This window comes from Colletotrichum higginsianum, chromosome 5 (genome assembly GCF_001672515.1).
Source record: "Colletotrichum higginsianum IMI 349063 chromosome 5, whole genome shotgun sequence".
Classification (NCBI taxonomy): Eukaryota; Fungi; Ascomycota; class Sordariomycetes; order Glomerellales; family Glomerellaceae; genus Colletotrichum; species Colletotrichum higginsianum.
Window position 1 is genome coordinate 678169 of NC_030958.1, and position 17630 is coordinate 695798.

The window sequence follows — 17630 nt, forward strand, 5'->3', positions numbered from 1 at the left end:
AAGAAGAAAGAGACCAGATGGTATGCATGCTGCTTGGCCTGTCATGGCAATATTTCAGAACAACGGAGAGGGGCAGCCAACGTTGGTTCCTAAGATTGATTTCGTGCATCCGATGCCCGACGCCCCGCGTGCTGCCGCTGCGGACCCTTGGTTGTTACGGCACTTGATTGGCCTGTGCATGCGTGGGGTCAAGGGTGTTCCTCGGGCCTGCGGGACACAGAGCGCTAAGCCGGATTGGAATAGCTGCTAAGGGCGCTGTGAGATGGTGTAACTTCTGGGACGGCCGGCAGACTCGCGCGGTTGGCTTGCGTCGCAAAGTAAACACGACGTCCCTCACCGACGACAGACAGAACAACCTGGCCTCCCCCCCCCCATTCTTTCCTTTTTCTTTTCAGGAACGATACTCAAGAGGCCAATTCGATGCTCAATTTTCCCTAGGCTTTGAGTTCACAACATTCAAAGGGTGCTCGGAGCTACCGTCGGAGATCGTGTGAGCGGACGGGTAGTACCCCTGTGGGCCGAATCCCTGGCCGAACGCGCCTCAGACCCCACTTGCGTCACGTCGCGCGCGCCGTGGGTGTCAGTGTCTCCCCCCACCCCCGAGGGTCGTGGTGGCGGACCTCGGAGCTTGACAATTTACCTTGCCTTACCTATCTTCTCCCTATAGTATAGTATCTCGTGAAATCCGGTCGGTTGCTGTTGTGCTTCCTTCTACCCACTCCCTCCTTTCTCTTTTTGCTCGCTCCCCGAATCTTCACCATGTCCGACGAGCCGACGCTGCCCAGCCTGCGCTCGTCCATCTCGTGGAACGCGCAGACGGAGCGCTTCAGCAACAACCCCCGGAAGCGCAGATATAACTTTAGAAACCACTCGGTCGCGCCACCGTCATGGTCCAACTCGAGCGACCCCGCCGTCTTCTCCAGCGATGACGACCCGGGCCTGGACAACTACGTTGAGGGGCGGCGGAAGAAGAAGAAATACGTCGGCTCTTGGTTCCACCAGCAGCCCGCGTCCTCCTCCGACTCGGCCACGGGAGAGCCGCGGCCGGCGTTGAGGGGCAAGCGGACGTTGAAGCGCGACTTGGACAGTGGTGTGTGGATGGGCAGCGACAGCACCGATGGTGACGAAAGCATCATGATGCCCGACCTGCCGACCCAGTCGAGGCTGCCCCAGCTGAACCTGGCGCCGCCTCGCCGTCGCAACGTCGTCTCGGCCGAGGAGCTCGAGGCGCGGGAAAGGATCCAGCAGTGCCTGGACGCCGGCAATGAGTACATTGATCTCTCGTGAGTGAAACACCACTGTTGTGTGTATGGTGTTACGACGCGACCTAACCGACAGCAGCACGATGGGACTTAAGACGCTCTCCGATGCCACCATTCGCCCCCTGTCCGAGTTCTCCTGCATCCCCATCGTAGCCGAAGGCGTCCCGTTCGAACAGAAGGACCCGACTCTGCAGCTCTATCTCTACCGCAACCCTTTGATCAAACTGCCCGGTGCCATCTTCGATCTGCAGCACCTGACGGTGCTTTCGCTTCGCGGGTGCCGACTGAGAGAGCTGCCCCCGGCCATTGGCAAGATGCGAAGCCTGCGCACCCTGAATCTTGCGCAGAACCTGCTCAGGTGCCTCCCCGCCGAGCTGCTCGGCCTCATGGCCGCCCCCTCCAGCCTGGAGGAGCTGCTATTGCAGGGCAACCACTTCTTCCAGGCCGCCGAGCGCCCGCGCCTCGCCGACCTGGAAACCCTCGGCGGCTCGGAGGACTCGGAGCTGGTCGAGGCGTGGAAGCCGGGATTCGACGGGGTCGCGGCGAGGTTTGCCGCGCGGTCGCCGGTGCACTACCTGGACAGCTCGGGCTTCTCGCACTCGGAATTCCGCCTTGACCCGGAGGCCGTCATCGTGCAGACAGATCGACAGGACGGTGAAGAAGGAAGCGCGTCCGCCGCCGCGCCGTCTTCGTCGGCACCATATCACTCCAAGTCCGCCGGGAGATGCGTGGCGAGCGCCAAGGGCAGCCGCGTGCCCAGCCTGATGGAGCTGGCGCTGCGCAGCGCTTACAAGAGCTCCGATTTGAACGAGCTCCCCGACTACATCCCCGATTCGCTGGGTCACCTGCAGGCCTTACTAGAGCGGGCCGCGGACCAGCGCGAGGTGGGCGGGCTCACGTGCTCCGTGTGCAGGAAGCCCTTTGTGGCGCCGACCACGCAGTGGCTAGAGTGGTGGCAGGTTTGCCTGGTGGAGAGCCGGCAGAAGGAGGACGGTTACGCCGTCAGGGCCAGGCCGTGGACCGACCTGGACGAGGAGAACGACGGCGCCGTCCCGTTTTTGAGGAGGGGTTGCTCGTGGAAGTGTGGTCCTGCCCACGTCAAGGAGGGACAGTGGACGATCTGACCTGCTGGGGGAAGGGCAGCAGGGTTAAGCGGTTGAAGGTGAAGGGGAAAAAAAGTATTGTTTAACGGAACGGTGCATGGGTCGCGATCTTGTCACAGTATCTTGACCTTTTTTACGCTTTTTCTTTTTCTTTTATGGGGGTTTTTCTTTTCTTTTCTGGGCGTTTGGCTTGGAGTTGGAGGCAGACTGATACTGATCTGAGACTTGAACCCTCGCGGGGGTGCTCATTGGTTGCAAATTGTCCCGATATCCGGTTCTTCTTCTCAACCGAACTTCGTCCCTACGCCCTTGCAGACCGCCCCCTTATTGTACCATTCCACCGACGGCAGGATCTCCGACGTCACCCACCTCGCCGTCTGGGCATGCAAGCTGCCGTGACCGAACGGCCTGTCCGCCCTGTCCCTCCTCATCCGCTCCCCCGAGCCCAGCTGCGCCACGTCCTGCCCCAGACCTTCCACGTCAGCGCCCTCGGGCGGTGGACGCCGGGGGAACGACGTCGCGCCCTCAGCCAGCGCCTGGAAGACGACGAGCTGGTCCTGCAGGAACTCGTCCGCCGTAGACTCCGGTACCGCGAGCTCCTTCGCCAGGTCGCCGACGACCCTCCGCGAGACCAGCGAGGCGACAGGCTCCCTCTGCCGCCCCTTTTTCGGGATCGACATGAGCGCGTCGCGGCCCCATCGGTGCCCCGACGCCGACCGTGCCACGAGGAGGACGTACACGCGCGCATCGTGGCCCGAGTCCTCGACAATTTTGAAGTGAACCTCGGCGTCCGGGAAGGACGAGGCGAGGGCGCGTGCCAGGGCGTCCTGCATGTCAGCGTGCGTGTGCGAGGGGGCGATGATGGAGACGTCCACGTGCCGGACCTCGGAGCCAGAGGGGTCATCGTTGTCGTCGGCGGCTGCGGCGGCGAGCGTTCCCTGAGAACGGTCCAGGAGGCGCAGCGTGCAGCCCGGTCTCAGGGGGTGGATCGTCAGGAGGATGGAGCCCCTAGTCTGCGGGCCCAGGCTCCAGCCGCGCCTCTTCAGGGTGCGGCCGACGCGGACGCCAAAGGAGGCCTCGAGGCGCGGGAGGAGGACTTGGTCGAGGTACTCATAAGAAAGGGACCAAGCGACGTTGGTGCCGCCGGTGATCTCCAGCTCGATGGGTGCCGAGGGGTCGTCATCGGCCGCGGCGTAGAGGAGGAACGGCAGGACGGCCTGGAGGATGAGGAGGGTGCTTGCGGCGAAGGTGTCGCCGTCGATCTTGAGGGTGCGAGGTTTGCCGGCGAGGGCGGCCGGGGGAGGGAGCCGCGGGGCGAAGGTGAGGGTGCTGCTGCCAACGGCGAGGCCCTCGACGTCTGCTTCTGTCGTCTCGGCCAGCCAGCGGATGGCGGTGACGTGTTGGGCCTTGAGACCTGTGGACAGAAATGGGGGGCGCCTTGTTAGCTGGTTGTGCTTCTCTGTCTGAGGCGCATGCATGTGTCTGTATGTTTGGGGATCTCACCTCCGCCTTCACTGCTGCTCCCCCTTCCTCCGTGTCCGCCCCCGCGTGAAGGCCGGTTGCCTCGTACGTGGGTGATTCGAACCGGTTGCGAGGTGACCGCGGCGAGGGCGATGGCGACGCGTACCAGCTGGCCGCCACCCTCTCCCGTTCGGCCGTCGATTTCGATGGATTTGCGAGACATTTGCGGGCGTTTTTTTTTTTTTTTTTTTTTTAAAGTGGGAAGGGATGGTGATGCGTCGTAGAGGCTGAGGGTTTCATGTGCCGCATGCGGAAACGAACGGATTGGTTGGTGTGTGGTCTAAGTCCACAATCGCCAGTTGCCAACCGTATCCTGTAATCGAGTGAAATGACGTGTCTGCCAAAGGAAAACAATGTGTCCGGTTAGGCAGGCTACATGTATTTGGTTCTTATCGAGTCAAAAGACAGGCGAGGACGGCGTTCGTTCGGTTGCTGGCCTGAAGCGCAACATCAGTTAGCGCCAGTATTTAGGCACGCGCGAAGAAGCCTCCTTGTTTTGAGTCACACCGTCTCACGATCCGCCTCAACCCGTGCAGGTATATGTGTCGGTGCCTTGCCCCTCGGAATGATTCACTCACTATTACTCATGTCGAAGACAGACTCTTTGTGATTGTTGCATACCAACGGACGCAAAAACCTCGCCGTTGGATCATGTGCCTTATGCGGTATCACTCCGCCCCTCTAGGTAGTGGTGGGCGGGGGTCGGTCAAACCACGAAACATGTGCTTTTGGCCACCTGTGAAATGGCATTTAAACAAATCCCCATCCCCATTCCCGGCCCCAGCCTTGGGTAAAGTGGATGGATATCTGCTTCTGCAATATCGAGTTGTCAAGTGGCGACGCCATGCAGACTACCTTGGGTCCATCGATCCCCAGGTGCATTGTTCCGTCCCCTGCCCTAGTCTTGTTTCCCTTACCCAAGTTCGTTACTTTCCCTTTGACAAACGCCCATGTGGCTTCCTTCCTCCGCAAAACAAAGTTTCGGTCTACGGCGCGGCGGACCCGTTTCAATCTCGGTCCGCTTTGACCGCTTCGGGGGGTTCAAGTTCAACGTCACCTCTTCCTTCTCTTCCCCCATGTTTATCCTGCTGACTTTTATTACTGTCACTGTTTGTCTGTCATCACGACTTCTCAGCATTTCGAGAGCCGGAGGTCTCCAGCCCCATTTAAATCCGATCCCCAACTGCTTGCTTGGGGCACCAACGGTTTGCAACAACCGAGGACCGCCAACCAATCATCGACGCCGCGCACTGCAATCCCAACGGCCAGGCCGCATTCAGATCTACACTGCGCCCTTAGATCATCGTTCAGTCCCCGAGTCGGGGCTCCCGCCACCGCTGCACCGCCGCCTGTGGCACTCACACTTACGGAGCTGCCGGCCATGCTGAGCGTGCATTATGAGGCGAAACCCTGGCGGCAAATTTTGGAGACCACTCACAAAAGAGTAAACCAGAAGCTCGTTGGAATATATCTAGGGATCCGACTTGAAAATGCATAGAGACCCAGGGGGGCGTCGCTGCTTTGTGCCCAACATACACAAGTCGACTCAGAGCCTCAGCTCCAAATACGCCTCGTCCGCGAATAACCAGTGGATGACCCGAGAAGCATGCCGCATAACAACGCGCCTCTGTCCAGTCGAGAGTCTGAGGCTGCCAGCACCACAACAACACGGGCCAAACCCGAAGCTGTATTGGACGGCCGAGCCTTAGGGAAGGCGAATCGCTTGATTCATGCGTTGCCGTCTCGAGCACTCGAACATCTATAAGAACCCGAGCTCTTGTCACATCGGCTGGCGTTGCAGTACCCCAAGGCTTCTAAGCAGACGTTTATTAAACTATAAACGCTCCGTAAAAGTAAATGGCCTGCGACGGAACGTAAACAACCAGATCGGAACCCAAATGCAACACTAGTAAGTTGACTCGTCTCTCTCATGTCTTGGCCCCCCTCCCCCTCTCCCATACAACCTTGCAGTCAAACAACAACAAGTGTTTCTCTTGTCTCTTTTCTTTGCGTTTTCCCTTCTGACTTGATCGTCCCGTGCAGTCTATCCTTACGGTCTATGTTCTAAAATAGTCAAACTCCTTGCCGGTACCCTAGTACAACAAAAGAACGGGATATGCTTAGGCTGGAATGATGTGTTCTTGATGGATGCATCGTGAAAGGACTCATGAAGTTACTGCTCAAGCTTGTCGATCACGAGTGTGATCATGGAATGTCTGTTCAAGCCAAGCCAAGTCAGTGCTTGCAACCAAGGGTCGAGGATGACAATGCATGCTTGTCGTACCTCGTGAGACATTTCCACACGCATGCGATCCTTATCAGTGATGAGGACGTTTATGCTTCTGCTGGCTACCATGTCCCTTTGAGTGGGAAGAATGGCTTCTACGGGTGTTGGACGTATCATAGTCTTCGAGCTCGGGGAGGACTTGAGCGTAGCCCGATGCAGAGGGCAGCTGTCCGAACTGGTCGTCATAGTAGACGGTCGGCGCTGGGACGTGTTGTTGCTGTCGTCCGTAAACTCGTTCGTAGGCGCGGACATCGTCCGCTGCACTCGGACGTTGCGCTGGTGGCCGGGGAGGACCAGGAAGACGTTTGGCGTATTCCCTGCGCTCGCGACGGGTGGACACCACTTCGTCGAACCTTTTTCTGTCGATTTCAGATTCGTGTCTGTCATTAACAATAGTCAGCAAAAGCTATCTCGAGATTTCTCGTCATCGACATACCTCGCGCTTCCCGTTTCACTATACCTCGAAGCCCGACTGGATTGAGTTCCAAAGGCTTGGTCACTGTACCCCGTTTGGGACTGACCCTGGCTTGACGGCTGCTGACTACGTCTAGTCGTCGGGGCGTACTGGGGCAAGTTACCCTGCGTCGTCTGCTGCTGACTCTGGCCCGAGGACCGAGAGAAGGCGCTCGAACTGGACCCAGGCTCATTTCGGTCTCGACCGTACGCATCCCTACCCCCAAAATTTGAGTTATAACTGCCGTTGCTCATGTTGATTAATTGGGTATTGAAACTTTTTCGTTGTTTGCTGTGGGTTTCGATGAAGGACATGCCCCAAGGCAAGCAACCCGTTGTTATAGTTCTTCGTATCTCGACTAATACTCGTCTTCCTTAGGCACCGACGTCGAATGGGTACCGAATCGTATAGCGCCAGCGCCAGCGCCACAGGTAGGCGAAGCTTGCCGTTGGCTGAGCATTGTCGGTACTAGAGTGTGACTCTTTCACGTCGGTGACGGATTAGACTGGGCTGTGGGCTGGCGGCAAGAGATGATTAAAGGGCGAACTAGAGAAAAGGGAAAAAGGCAAATGGTTCGCACGCTGGTCCACCATAGTCATCGGTGGCCCCAAATCGCCAGAGCGGACCTTATGCAGGACTGTTAGTGCTATCGAACCCGCTGTTCTTCCTAGGCAGAAACCTTGGTCGGCTCGAAGCATGGAAAGGTACCAAGAAGGGGAGAAAAGAAGACAACAGGCGACGGGGTGGCTGTGGCTGAAAATGCGTACTAAGCCTCCGTGATTGAGGCAGAGCATCGGTCGAGGCAGCTCGATTATCAAAGTGAGTACTGACCTTGTGCCTGCACAGCCCGAGACGTAAACGGAATAGGCACCGCGAGCTGGCCCGATTGTCAGCCCCCGAAGAAGCCTCGCAGACCGCCTTCAGGTAGTTCGAAGCAAAGGAGTAGAACTCGAGTGGCGAATATGACGGAGAAGGATCTGTGGCAGACGTGGACGAAGATGTGGTTTGCTCTTATGTTCATGATGGTTTGGTCAAGGGAGAGAGGGGTAAATGGCGTCGAGTATGCCCGCCGCTAGAATGTCAAGCTGATGCGCTGTCTAGGCTGTCTAGTGCGGAACAAGGACGCCCGCAAACCTGGCGAGCTGCAGAATACCCGACGGCCACACCCTCTCCAACATCTTCACAATGTGCTTTGTGCAGCAAACACCAGACCTGAACAACCGAAAGACGTCGAGAACAAAGAGCAGAAGGCCCAGAGAGTCAGTTGGGAGACAGAGCGGAAACCGGATTTCAATCGTCGAGATTCCCCTTCCTCCGCCTGCTCTGACATCTTCGAGAAAGCTGGGACTCCCGGTCAGAGAGACGCCGTGCTTACTATGGGCCCACCGGACCAAGATCCGGTTGACCCAGTTCGGCTTCACGCAACCGAGGCATACCTACAACCCTGGTCGGTCTTGCTGTCACGCTTTTGCGCAAAGACTTTGCAACCCTTCCCCTGAGACATCTGCGTCGGCTGCGGTTGGGCCACGGCACCTGCACGGTGAGCTGGCGAGCGAAACCATTGATTTTGATGTTACATGGGGAGCGAACACTGCCCCAGGGGAGGCAGATTGAAGTTGATTTCAGTCCTCGGGGCCAAGGAAGGCTGGGTGCTTTGCCGCCTGCTGGCGATGGAGCACCTTGGAGCTGCGCCGCTTCACATTGCTTTCTTTTTCTTTGCGACGGACGGGGTGTGTCCTGCCTGGCGCGTACGTTTTTCTACATCACATGGGCAGCTGACATGTCGTCATGCCCCCCCCCGCAGGACAATGCGCAACGAGCAAACCACCGCACATGGCTGGTGGAATTCTGGCGCAGACGGGTATATGCAAACTCGTTCCCCGGGCTGAAGAAGCGCAGAAGCCACTAGAGACCCGGTCTGCAGTTGGAGCTGAACGGGAGCTGAGCTGAGGTGTCCTTTGCTTTTGTGCGATAAGGAGCAGAAGTTGGCATCACTCTGTTTGGTAAAAATCAGGATGACACCTAACCCATCGCTGCAACGACGCCCTTTAGAGCGATTCCTGATGACTGCGAAATACTTTTATTTCTTCTCTTTTCTTCCTTCCCGCACCGGCTCTCGACTGATTGATGGATGCCAACCTCGTCAGATCGACGTTTCCAAAAGCTCATTTGGAAAAGAAGTCGAGCTCTAAAGCAATTGGATTCGATTGACGGCGTGCGGTGATATTGCGGAAGTGACATGCAAGAATAGCCACGAAACAACATAAAGACAAAAGAATAAACTCTGAGTATTGACTAAAATCAATTTGTTTCATGGGTTTCCAAAAGAAATTGATCAAGTACATTTGGTCCAGGTCAATTCTCACGTCAGCGAAAGGAGATCGATCCACCGCAGTATTCCATCTAGGTCTTTGTCGCCTTCATTCTTATCACGATGGCCTCATCCACCGGGCCCGCGACGCGACGCGTTAAGTGGCCGCCTGTTCATGGATCACGCCATGCATGGCCCAAGTCGTGATTAGCGAGATGAGAACTGGGGTCTCTGGTGGACCCGATGAGACAAGAAGGTATCCACAAACTCGGGAATCTGAGTCGCAAGCTTGAGCTCTCCGGCAAAACCTAGATAAGCAATATTTTCCGCCCAGCACGCGCAATCCGTATCGTCTTTGTTGTTGTTGTTGTCATCACACCACCTTCATCCACAAAACCGTAGCTCTCCGCGCTCCACGTAACACCTCGTAGCACCAGAACTCGTCTCTCTCACCCCCCCACACAATGTCTTCCGCCTTCGTCCAGCGCCCTGCCCCGGGCTTCAAGGCCACCACCGTCTTCCCCGGCGGCGAGTTCAAGGACATTAACCTGTCCGACTACCTGGGCCAATGGTGAGGCATCTCCCCTCGGAGGAATTCGACAACAAGCCACGGGAGAAGGCGATGCAAGGCGAGGCCGGAATTGGAACCAATTGCAACTAACACCTCCGTCCTCGAACAGGGTCGTCCTCCTCTTCTACCCCCTCGACTTCACCTTCGTCTGCCCGACCGAGATCATCCAGTACAACGACGCGCTCCCCCGCTTCCGCGCCCTCAACACCGCGGTCCTAGGCGTCTCGACCGACTCCCACTTCTCCCACCTCGCCTGGACCGAGAAGCCCCGCAAGCAGGGCGGCCTCGGCGCGGACCTCGAGCTGCCCCTCGTCGCTGACAAGTCGCACAAGATCTCGCGCGACTACGGCGTGCTGATCGAGGACGAGGGCGTCGCCCTGCGCGGCCTGTTCATCATCGACCCCAAGGGCGTCCTGCGCCAGATCACCGTCAACGACCTGCCCGTCGGCCGCAATGTCGAGGAGACCATCCGCCTCGTCGAGGCCTTCCAGTTCACCGACGAGCACGGCGAGGTCTGCCCCGCCGGCTGGCAGAACGGCAGCAAGGGCATGAAGGCCGACCCCAAGGGCAGCCTCGAGTACTTCGCCGCCCAGGGCGAGACCAACGGACACGCCAACGGCAACGGCCAGAAGCGTTTGAGGGTCGACTAAAAATAAAAATAAAAGTGGTCTTGTCGGAGTAGGGCGAGAGAACGAGGGATGGACCCGACGAAGACGGTTTGTGTAGATTATAGATGTAGACACTAGACTTGTAGAATACTTAGAGTTGTTGGCCTGGCTGCAAAATGCCAGTCCGGCCGGAATAACAACATATCGATGATTCCTCACAGTGGAGGCTCGACTACACAGCACCCAAATCAGGGGCCGGGTATCAAGCCAGGTTCAAGGTCACAATGGGGCGTCGCCTGCCCCGTTATGAATAAGGGTGAACCATCTTAGTCGATGCTCTCAAGATGACGATGATACAACCATATTCTAAGAGATCAGTAAAAAAAATCAAGTATCTAAAAAACCACTTGGAACCCCAAGGACGGAATCTATCTAGCTTATAACCACTCTAGGCACGAACAAACCCCCTTCTAAACCTGTCTAAAATCGAACCCAATGACGCAAAGAAGCCGGCCCCCCCTGACAAGCTAGCAAACCACCGTGACACACTACCCTTTACTCTTGAATGGCTTCAAGATGTCATCGAGTTTCTTCTCGGTGGATTTCTTGTGATGCCTAATTCGTGTGTTGTCGCGTGGTCTGTCTCGGTGTTTCCTGTCTCTCTTCTGATCCTCGACATATTTGGCCACCCTGTCGTCATATTGCCTTCGCGAAGATGAAGTCGCGTGACGAGCTTCCTCGTTGCTCTCGTGCGGGTTCCCTTGGAAGCTGCACATGTCAGCTCAGGCAGTCTCAGGGTAGGCCGTGACGTGTACCTTCCGGCTTCAGCTCTCTCCTCATCGTACTCGAATCCCTCCGGGTAGGTCGGGTTTTTGGGAGGGTTCGGATCTTGGGAGTATTGCTGGTTGGTGACGTAGGACGACGGATCCGAATAGTTCAACGACGAGTAGAGATGCCAGTGGCCGTGATTGTCTTGGTAGTACAGTAGGCCGTCGGTGCCTCGGGTCAAGTTGACGTTGGCGGACATGGCTGACAGATTGCAGGAGGATGCTCAATAGCGGAGACCTGGACGAGTGGTGGGATGTTTGAGGAATGGCACAATGCTGCTGGGTTTGAAATAGTCTGTAGTCGGGACTTCAATCGAATCGTTTTTTTCTCCTGCCGTCTTTCTTGTTCTTTATACCATCCGCAACAAGACGCCCAGTTCATTGTGATTCCGTGGCAGCCCTGGAAGCCGAGTCCGCCCAGCGAGACCCCGGATAGAAACCACATGGATATCAACGACGTCGAGGACGAATCACCAAAGCAGGGCCAGTCGAACCCTTGCCAAGCGTAGGAAAAGTGTTGTTTGAGGCAAGGGATGGCCCTGGTCTGGGATCGGTGAGGAGCGAGCCGGTTCTTCGGGTGGGCAGTGCGTCGTAGCAGCGGAGAGATACCCTGACGAATGGACGAGAGGTCAGTTCGGGGGACGCCCAACTTTGGCAAGGGCCAGAAGCGGTGGAAAAGGAGGCTTACAGAGTAGTAGGGGCGCACGGGTTCAGCATCAACAGCTTCGCTTCTGCCACGCGACTCTGCCTGGGGCGGAGCATGGCAGACCGACGGCGAACGGGCCAGATGTGACGATCACATGGACGGAGCTTCCTCTTGTTCCTCAAGCTATACCCTCGGTCAACACCCCGGCGTTCGCCGCCCTGCGGAGAGCAGAGGACACGCAGCGCTGGTTTTGTTGGTTGAAATCAGCTTGCCTGCGGGGCAGTGATGATGTAGGCAGCCTCCCATCATAGCTTGGGGCATTCACCGACTGTGGAACCCCCCGCCGGCGCCAGCGCTCGTTGCTTTTTCTTCCGTCACAAGGATGGAGGAAGAGGAGGAGCACGGTGAAGAATGAAAGAGGGAGAGCTACCGGGGCAGGATCGCGGAACCGACACCGAGTGCTCGGAGTGCCATGACCCACCTTGACGCCGAGAAGTCGGAAGACAGGAGCGTCGGATAGAATAGACCGATGTTCATGCTGGAAGGGATCTCTGAGAAGCTGGGGCCGCTGAGGGTCCAATATCCTCAAGACGTTAAGGTTTACCAAGGAGGCCCCGGGGCTGGGAAAAGAAAACACGCCATACAGAAGCAGGCTGAGGAACTCAACTGGGGGTCGGTCGTTCTCGTTTTTGGTGCATCTTCCCCTGTTGGGTGTCGGTTGGTCCATCCCTGTCCCTTCAAGTAGTCCTTCCGCGGCACAGTGGATCGGGTTCCTCCAGGGACGAGGAAAACATTCGCGGGAACGTCGTCATTACACGTATGTCCTCTTTCTTCCTCGCAATGTAAGCATACTCAGGCAGAGTGCGAGCTATGAGTTTGCGGAGCGAGAGCGGCACCACAGACGTGGCGTTGATGCTCCGACAAGCATCCGACTTCTCAGGAGGAATTCTTCCGACCAGCGAGTATCCGTAGCCAAGAAGCCAAGGCGGTTTCTCGTGAGGTCGCACAGGTACTCAGGAACATCATTTTATAGATAAACAGCGGGTAGATGTATTGTCGTCGGGGACTAAATCACATCGAGCATCACCCGATTCGGCGGCGGACGGTCGAAAGCCACACACGATCTCAACAGCCACAAGACATGTCTCTCAACGACAGAAGGTTGATTGCGAAAGAGACCACAGTCGATATCGACTGTTAGAGTGCGAGCCGTGACTCTCAGCTGTACGTGCGATTGCGGAGGTTTGCAGCCTGGGGATGGTTGGCTTGTCTGTGTATAGTTGAGGTGGTCTACGAATAGGTCGCTGCAACGTTACGCGTGGTCCATGAAGACTCGAAGCGTGCGAGTGAAGGGGCTCAACGACTGGTTTCAGGCGGATGCTATTCAATCCGACAGTACTATCGCCAATCTTCAAAAATCCAAGTTCGAAGGACAGTTGATTGTCGAACTCGTTCAGCTACGAATCCCATTCTTTCTGTCTTCCTGGCCCCCTTGGGTGGATCACTGCAAGTAAACCGGCCCATTCCCAAGGTCAGATGTGCCATGCATCAGTCACATCTATTGAATCTTGCAGGACTTGGCTGCGTCGCTGACGAGATTTGGGGACTGTCTCGGAACCTTCAGGCTGTGGCGGTGTCCCTTAAAATGAGATGTTCTGTCATTCTGAAGCTCTGCACTGTCTGCAAAAAACTTACGTATGAGAGTGACGATCAAGGAGTCTCAAACACCACGACCCCAGTGATCAGTATACACGGGCGGGAAACATGCAACTCAAAAGGACAGGAGAACGGTCTGGTCTGTCAAGCGCAACTTCCTCCGATTTCTGTTGCAAGCGCCCAACAATCCGTACGATCGTCAGAAAAAGCACCCTATCCGCCAGTGATTAACGAGTCTTGCGTCCGCCGCCCGATGGTGGTGTGCTCAATGCAGCCCAAAGCGTCGTGGGTCACAAAGACTTGGGTAAAACATGAGAACACAGCTGAGATCCGGGTTAGGCAGGTGGAAGTTGCAATGTAGTCGTGAGGTCCCCTGTAGGATGACGTTTTGCCGATGATGCTAAACTGAGAGTTACCTTCATCATGTGCTTTTTCTCAAACTGGTTCTTTGGCAACGTGCGAGGCTCTCCCAGGGTTTCCTGTGTCGAGTACTCCTCTTGTTGTACTGTACGTCTGCCGCCTTCCACATTGCTTTTGAGCTGGAAAGATAATACTTGGGGTGAGCAGAAGACTGGTGTTAGTGCAGGTTTCAACTCTTAACAGCTGTAAAAAAAAAAACCTGTTTACCAAACCCCGGAGCCAGTGACACCAGCGGATAACAGGAAGACCAAGAACGATGACCAGAAACCTCCCACACTCCAATGACATTGATGATTCTCCTCTCCAAAATCATTTTCTCTGCCCTCTTAACAATCAACACCACCAAATCCAACCAGAACCCAGTTGTCTCACGCACGCGAAAATTTCGGTTACGAGATCAGTGCCCATCGCCAGCTCGATACTCTCTGTCCCTGTATAGGTCGGCAGGGCTTGTGGACCTGGCTCAGTTGGCCATTGTCGTTGACTGGCAGGTTCTAGCGCAGATAGATGGACTTCAGGTTTTCTGCTTCAAGGTGCGAATCTTGCCCAGCTGAATTCCTGGCCAACAGTCAAGACTGTGACATCCAGTCGTCAAAGAGTTAAGTCATTTCGTCTTTTTCATGTAGCATCGAGTAGTGTTCAACAGCCTACAACTCGCTAGGGAGCGTAGTTGAGCCATGAGCATCATCGGCGGCCGTCGTCATTTTCCAGAGGTCAACCGAGGTAGGCGTGGCGGATGAGGCAATGCCGCTCTGTTGCTGTTCCTCGGGCACGGCGCCGGTTGGCAGTGTCTCAGGGACGAAGGTGGTGGACGCACCCGGCATTAAGTGGGTGGCTGTTGCCTTATCTACGGCACCTTGGCGGTATTTGCGCTCAAAGACACCCGGGCCAGACTCGCCACACCATCACCGGTGCCTGCATCAAGAGTATCAGGGGTTTATTATGAATGGTCGTGTAACCGATTTGTTGTGTAAACCTTAAGGGCGGGGTAAGAGTTTCGTTTTGATTCATGGATGGGAAGTTGATAATGCGGCCTTCTCGAGATCAGAATCGGGTTTCATGGTCTGAGTACTTTTTACTTCATTTACTATGCTAGATCTTGAGAAAAGTTTAAATTCACGAGTAGAAAAAGGGGAAAGCACCCTAACCTCAAAAGTGGCATTGCCTGTAACCATTGTGGCCCAGCTATTGCGTAAATGAGGAGGATCACGCCTAACAGGCTGTCGAATAACGTCCTACAGCCCCAGACATGGGCGAATGGGTCGGGTCTTGTAGTGTCCGTAGTTTTCAGAAAAGATCATTCAACAGGTCTTTTAGGTTGGACGTTAGAGAATGGATGGAGATTTTGTTTTTGGATGAATGGATGGATGGATACATCAGAGTGACGGCCTAGGGGAGTTAAGAGACTAATAGAAGACAAAACGCAGCACAACCACATTTAGCATATCCTTCATATTCCTATTTGCCGTACATACTCCGAAAAATGCAAACTACATCCCAAGTATGTACCCTGGTAAAATTTGCTGCCAACCAAAGTTGAGTATCCGGCAAAGATGCCTGGCTCACCCAGCTCACGCTCACCCCGGATCGCGCGACCTGAATGCGGCGGGTGATACAACTGCATCTGAACCGCGCAATCTCATACTGTCTGACTTGTACAAATTTTTGAAACCAAAAGCGAGCAGAACTTCTGTCATTTTTCCAAAAGAGAATTTTTTTTTTGTTTCATTTTCTTTTTCTTTTTGTTGGGCCCTCCTTGCGGACTCAAAAGTCCGCTCCGCCGGTTGTGCGACCCTCTTGCGCGGAGTTTTAAATCAGACCCTAGACGGCTGTGTAATGCAACCTTAAGATCCGGGGAGTTAACAATCCAAGGATTGACTTATAAAGAGGGTAACTAGGGGCATCTTTTTCGTTTCTGATTATTAGTTCTCAAACAGTCCGTCTCCTTCCGTCAATCACAGCTTTACCGACAGTACACATTTTACAATTACCCTTGTCTTACCATGAAGGTTGCAGTCGTCGGCGCCACGGGCGAAACGGGTGGCTCCATCATCAACGGCCTTCTCGAGCACCCCTTCCCCTTTGTGAGTCTTTTGCATCTTGGAATAATACAATCATGCTGACGGATGCAGGAAATCACAGCGTTTACCCGTCACTCCTCCCTCCAGAGCTCTGCCAACGAAGCTCTCCGCGCCCGCGGCATCAACGTCCAGCCTCTGGACTTGACCGGTGACCATGCCGCCATAGTCACTGCCCTCACCGGTGTCGAAACCCTCATCTCCGCCGTCAACTTCGCCGGCCTCGTCTCCGAGCCAGCCCTGGCCGCCGCCGCCAAGACCGCCGGGGTTGCCCGCTTCGTCCCATGCTTCTTTGCGACCGTCGCGCCCCCCAAGAACGTCCTTGTCCTCCGTGACGTTAAGGAAGATAACCTTAATCACATTAAGAAGCTCCGCCTCCCCTACACCGTCCTTGACATCGGCTGGTGGTACCAGGGCACTCTGCCTCTCCTCCCCTCCAAGCGCAATGCCTACGCCCACGTCGGCACTCCTAATCTCATCGTCGGCACTGGCACCGTCAAGTCCGCTCATAGCGACCTCGCCGACGTAGGCCGCCTCCTCGCTCGCGTCATTCTTGACTCGCGCACCCTTAACAAGTCCGTGTTCGGCTTCGGGGAGCTAATCTCTCAGACTGAGGTCTACGACATCTTTGACCGCCTTAGCGGCGAGACTATACCTCGGACGTATATCGACGAGGAAACCATTGTTCGTGACCTGGATACGCCGCCTGATGGGGAATTCGGCTCGCCCGAGTGGTTCAAGCGAATGCAGTACGAGTACTGGCACAGTTGGGGCGTGCGCGGCGACAACACTCCCGAGATGGCGCGGTACCTGGGCTACCTTGACGCGCGGGAGCTGTATCCCGATTTCAAACCGCGGCCGCTCGAGGAGTACGTGAAGGAGGTGTTGGCGGGGAAGGCTAAAGTGATTTATGCGGAGATGAGGGCGGCGATTGCAGGTAGTCTATCGGAAGCCGAGTGAATGGAATGGGATATGGCTCCTTGGTAGGGACAGACACCTACGCTAAACAAATCTCTGTTCCGTTATTGTCACGTTGCCGCTAAGAAACAAGAACACCATTACCCCTTGTCTCAAGCCACGAGTAGACCATGGGCAAGGGAGGTGGATCTCGCTAGCACAGAGTCAGGGTACACTTTAATTACGAAATAACAAAGGCCCTCCTCCACCATTTACAGAAAGCTAAAAGTCTAATTTGACTTCTACACACCATAAAGCAGGCGTCTGAAGCCCGCCCACCTGGTCCGATCTCCGAGCTTTGGGCCGCAGCGTGCCTTAGGAGCGTGGATATGGGTCAGCCTCGCATTTCTACCGACGTCGGAAGGACGACGTGATTGGGGCTGTGACGGGAAACAGAATCAATCACATGATTGCATGCGGAATGGCTGGCTGCTCCTTAGAACGGGCTTAAGTAGTCTTCAGGGGTACTCAGTAGTCTCCAGGGGTGCCACATGGCGTCGAGAACGATGGCAGACAAGGCCTTGATCCCACCCTTCAGGCCCATCAGCGAGCTGTTCATGCTGTGTGTCAACCCCCATAACGACACCCTGAAGATGTTGAGAAACCGTTAGCATGGGAGTTTCTCGTCCAAGGAGAAGTCATGGGTGCCTAGCCAGGCGAGGTTGTGGCCAGGGCCCTTGATTGGATCCCGCAGAATCTTTCGAATAACCTCTAGCAGGGGCGATGCACGTCTTGGCCAATGACGAGAAGAGAGGAGCGGCTTTGGCGGGAAAAGCAAAGTTGCCTGGGCGAGTGAAAGCATCGAGGCTCGCGAAACGTACCACGGGACCGCCTCACTTTTCGAGACCCTAGCTTTTGGCCGCCTTCAGATTGGACAACATGAGAAAGACGAGTGGGGATTCTGGAGGAATGGGGAAACCATTGGATTA

At 55.7% G+C, this 17630-nt stretch overlaps 6 protein-coding genes across 6 annotated transcripts; 3 read left to right on the top strand and 3 right to left on the bottom strand.

The window, feature by feature from the left end:
- Nucleotides 1-759: 759 nt before the first annotated feature.
- CH63R_07151 (Leucine Rich Repeat family protein) lies at nucleotides 760-2386 on the top strand (the record flags this gene model as incomplete). Its single annotated transcript, XM_018302126.1, has 2 exons — nucleotides 760-1283; nucleotides 1342-2386. 2 exons carry the CDS (start codon nucleotides 760-762, stop codon nucleotides 2384-2386), a joined length of 1569 nt encoding a protein of 522 aa, XP_018156904.1.
- A 263-nt stretch (nucleotides 2387-2649) lies between these two features.
- Nucleotides 2650-4049, bottom strand: CH63R_07152 (RNA 3'-terminal phosphate cyclase; the record flags this gene model as incomplete). Its single annotated transcript, XM_018302127.1, has 2 exons — nucleotides 2650-3779; nucleotides 3869-4049. The coding sequence occupies 2 exons, from the start codon at nucleotides 4047-4049 to the stop codon at nucleotides 2650-2652; spliced, it is 1311 nt and encodes a 436-aa protein (XP_018156905.1).
- Nucleotides 4050-6204: 2155 nt separating this feature from the next.
- On the bottom strand, nucleotides 6205-6881 carry CH63R_07153 (uncharacterized protein; the record flags this gene model as incomplete). The annotated part of the gene is made up of 2 exons (XM_018302128.1): nucleotides 6205-6553; nucleotides 6610-6881. The coding sequence occupies 2 exons, from the start codon at nucleotides 6879-6881 to the stop codon at nucleotides 6205-6207; spliced, it is 621 nt and encodes a 206-aa protein (XP_018156906.1).
- Nucleotides 6882-9402: 2521 nt separating this feature from the next.
- Nucleotides 9403-10159, top strand: CH63R_07154 (AhpC/TSA family protein; the record flags this gene model as incomplete). The annotated part of the gene is made up of 2 exons (XM_018302129.1): nucleotides 9403-9509; nucleotides 9619-10159. The coding sequence occupies 2 exons, from the start codon at nucleotides 9403-9405 to the stop codon at nucleotides 10157-10159; spliced, it is 648 nt and encodes a 215-aa protein (XP_018156907.1).
- A 506-nt stretch (nucleotides 10160-10665) lies between these two features.
- CH63R_07155 (uncharacterized protein) lies at nucleotides 10666-11144 on the bottom strand (the record flags this gene model as incomplete). Its single annotated transcript, XM_018302130.1, has 2 exons — nucleotides 10666-10885; nucleotides 10933-11144. The coding sequence occupies 2 exons, from the start codon at nucleotides 11142-11144 to the stop codon at nucleotides 10666-10668; spliced, it is 432 nt and encodes a 143-aa protein (XP_018156908.1).
- Nucleotides 11145-15669: 4525 nt separating this feature from the next.
- Nucleotides 15670-16704, top strand: CH63R_07156 (Isoflavone reductase family protein; the record flags this gene model as incomplete). The annotated part of the gene is made up of 2 exons (XM_018302131.1): nucleotides 15670-15750; nucleotides 15799-16704. The coding sequence occupies 2 exons, from the start codon at nucleotides 15670-15672 to the stop codon at nucleotides 16702-16704; spliced, it is 987 nt and encodes a 328-aa protein (XP_018156909.1).
- Between the last annotated feature and the right edge of the window lie 926 nt (nucleotides 16705-17630).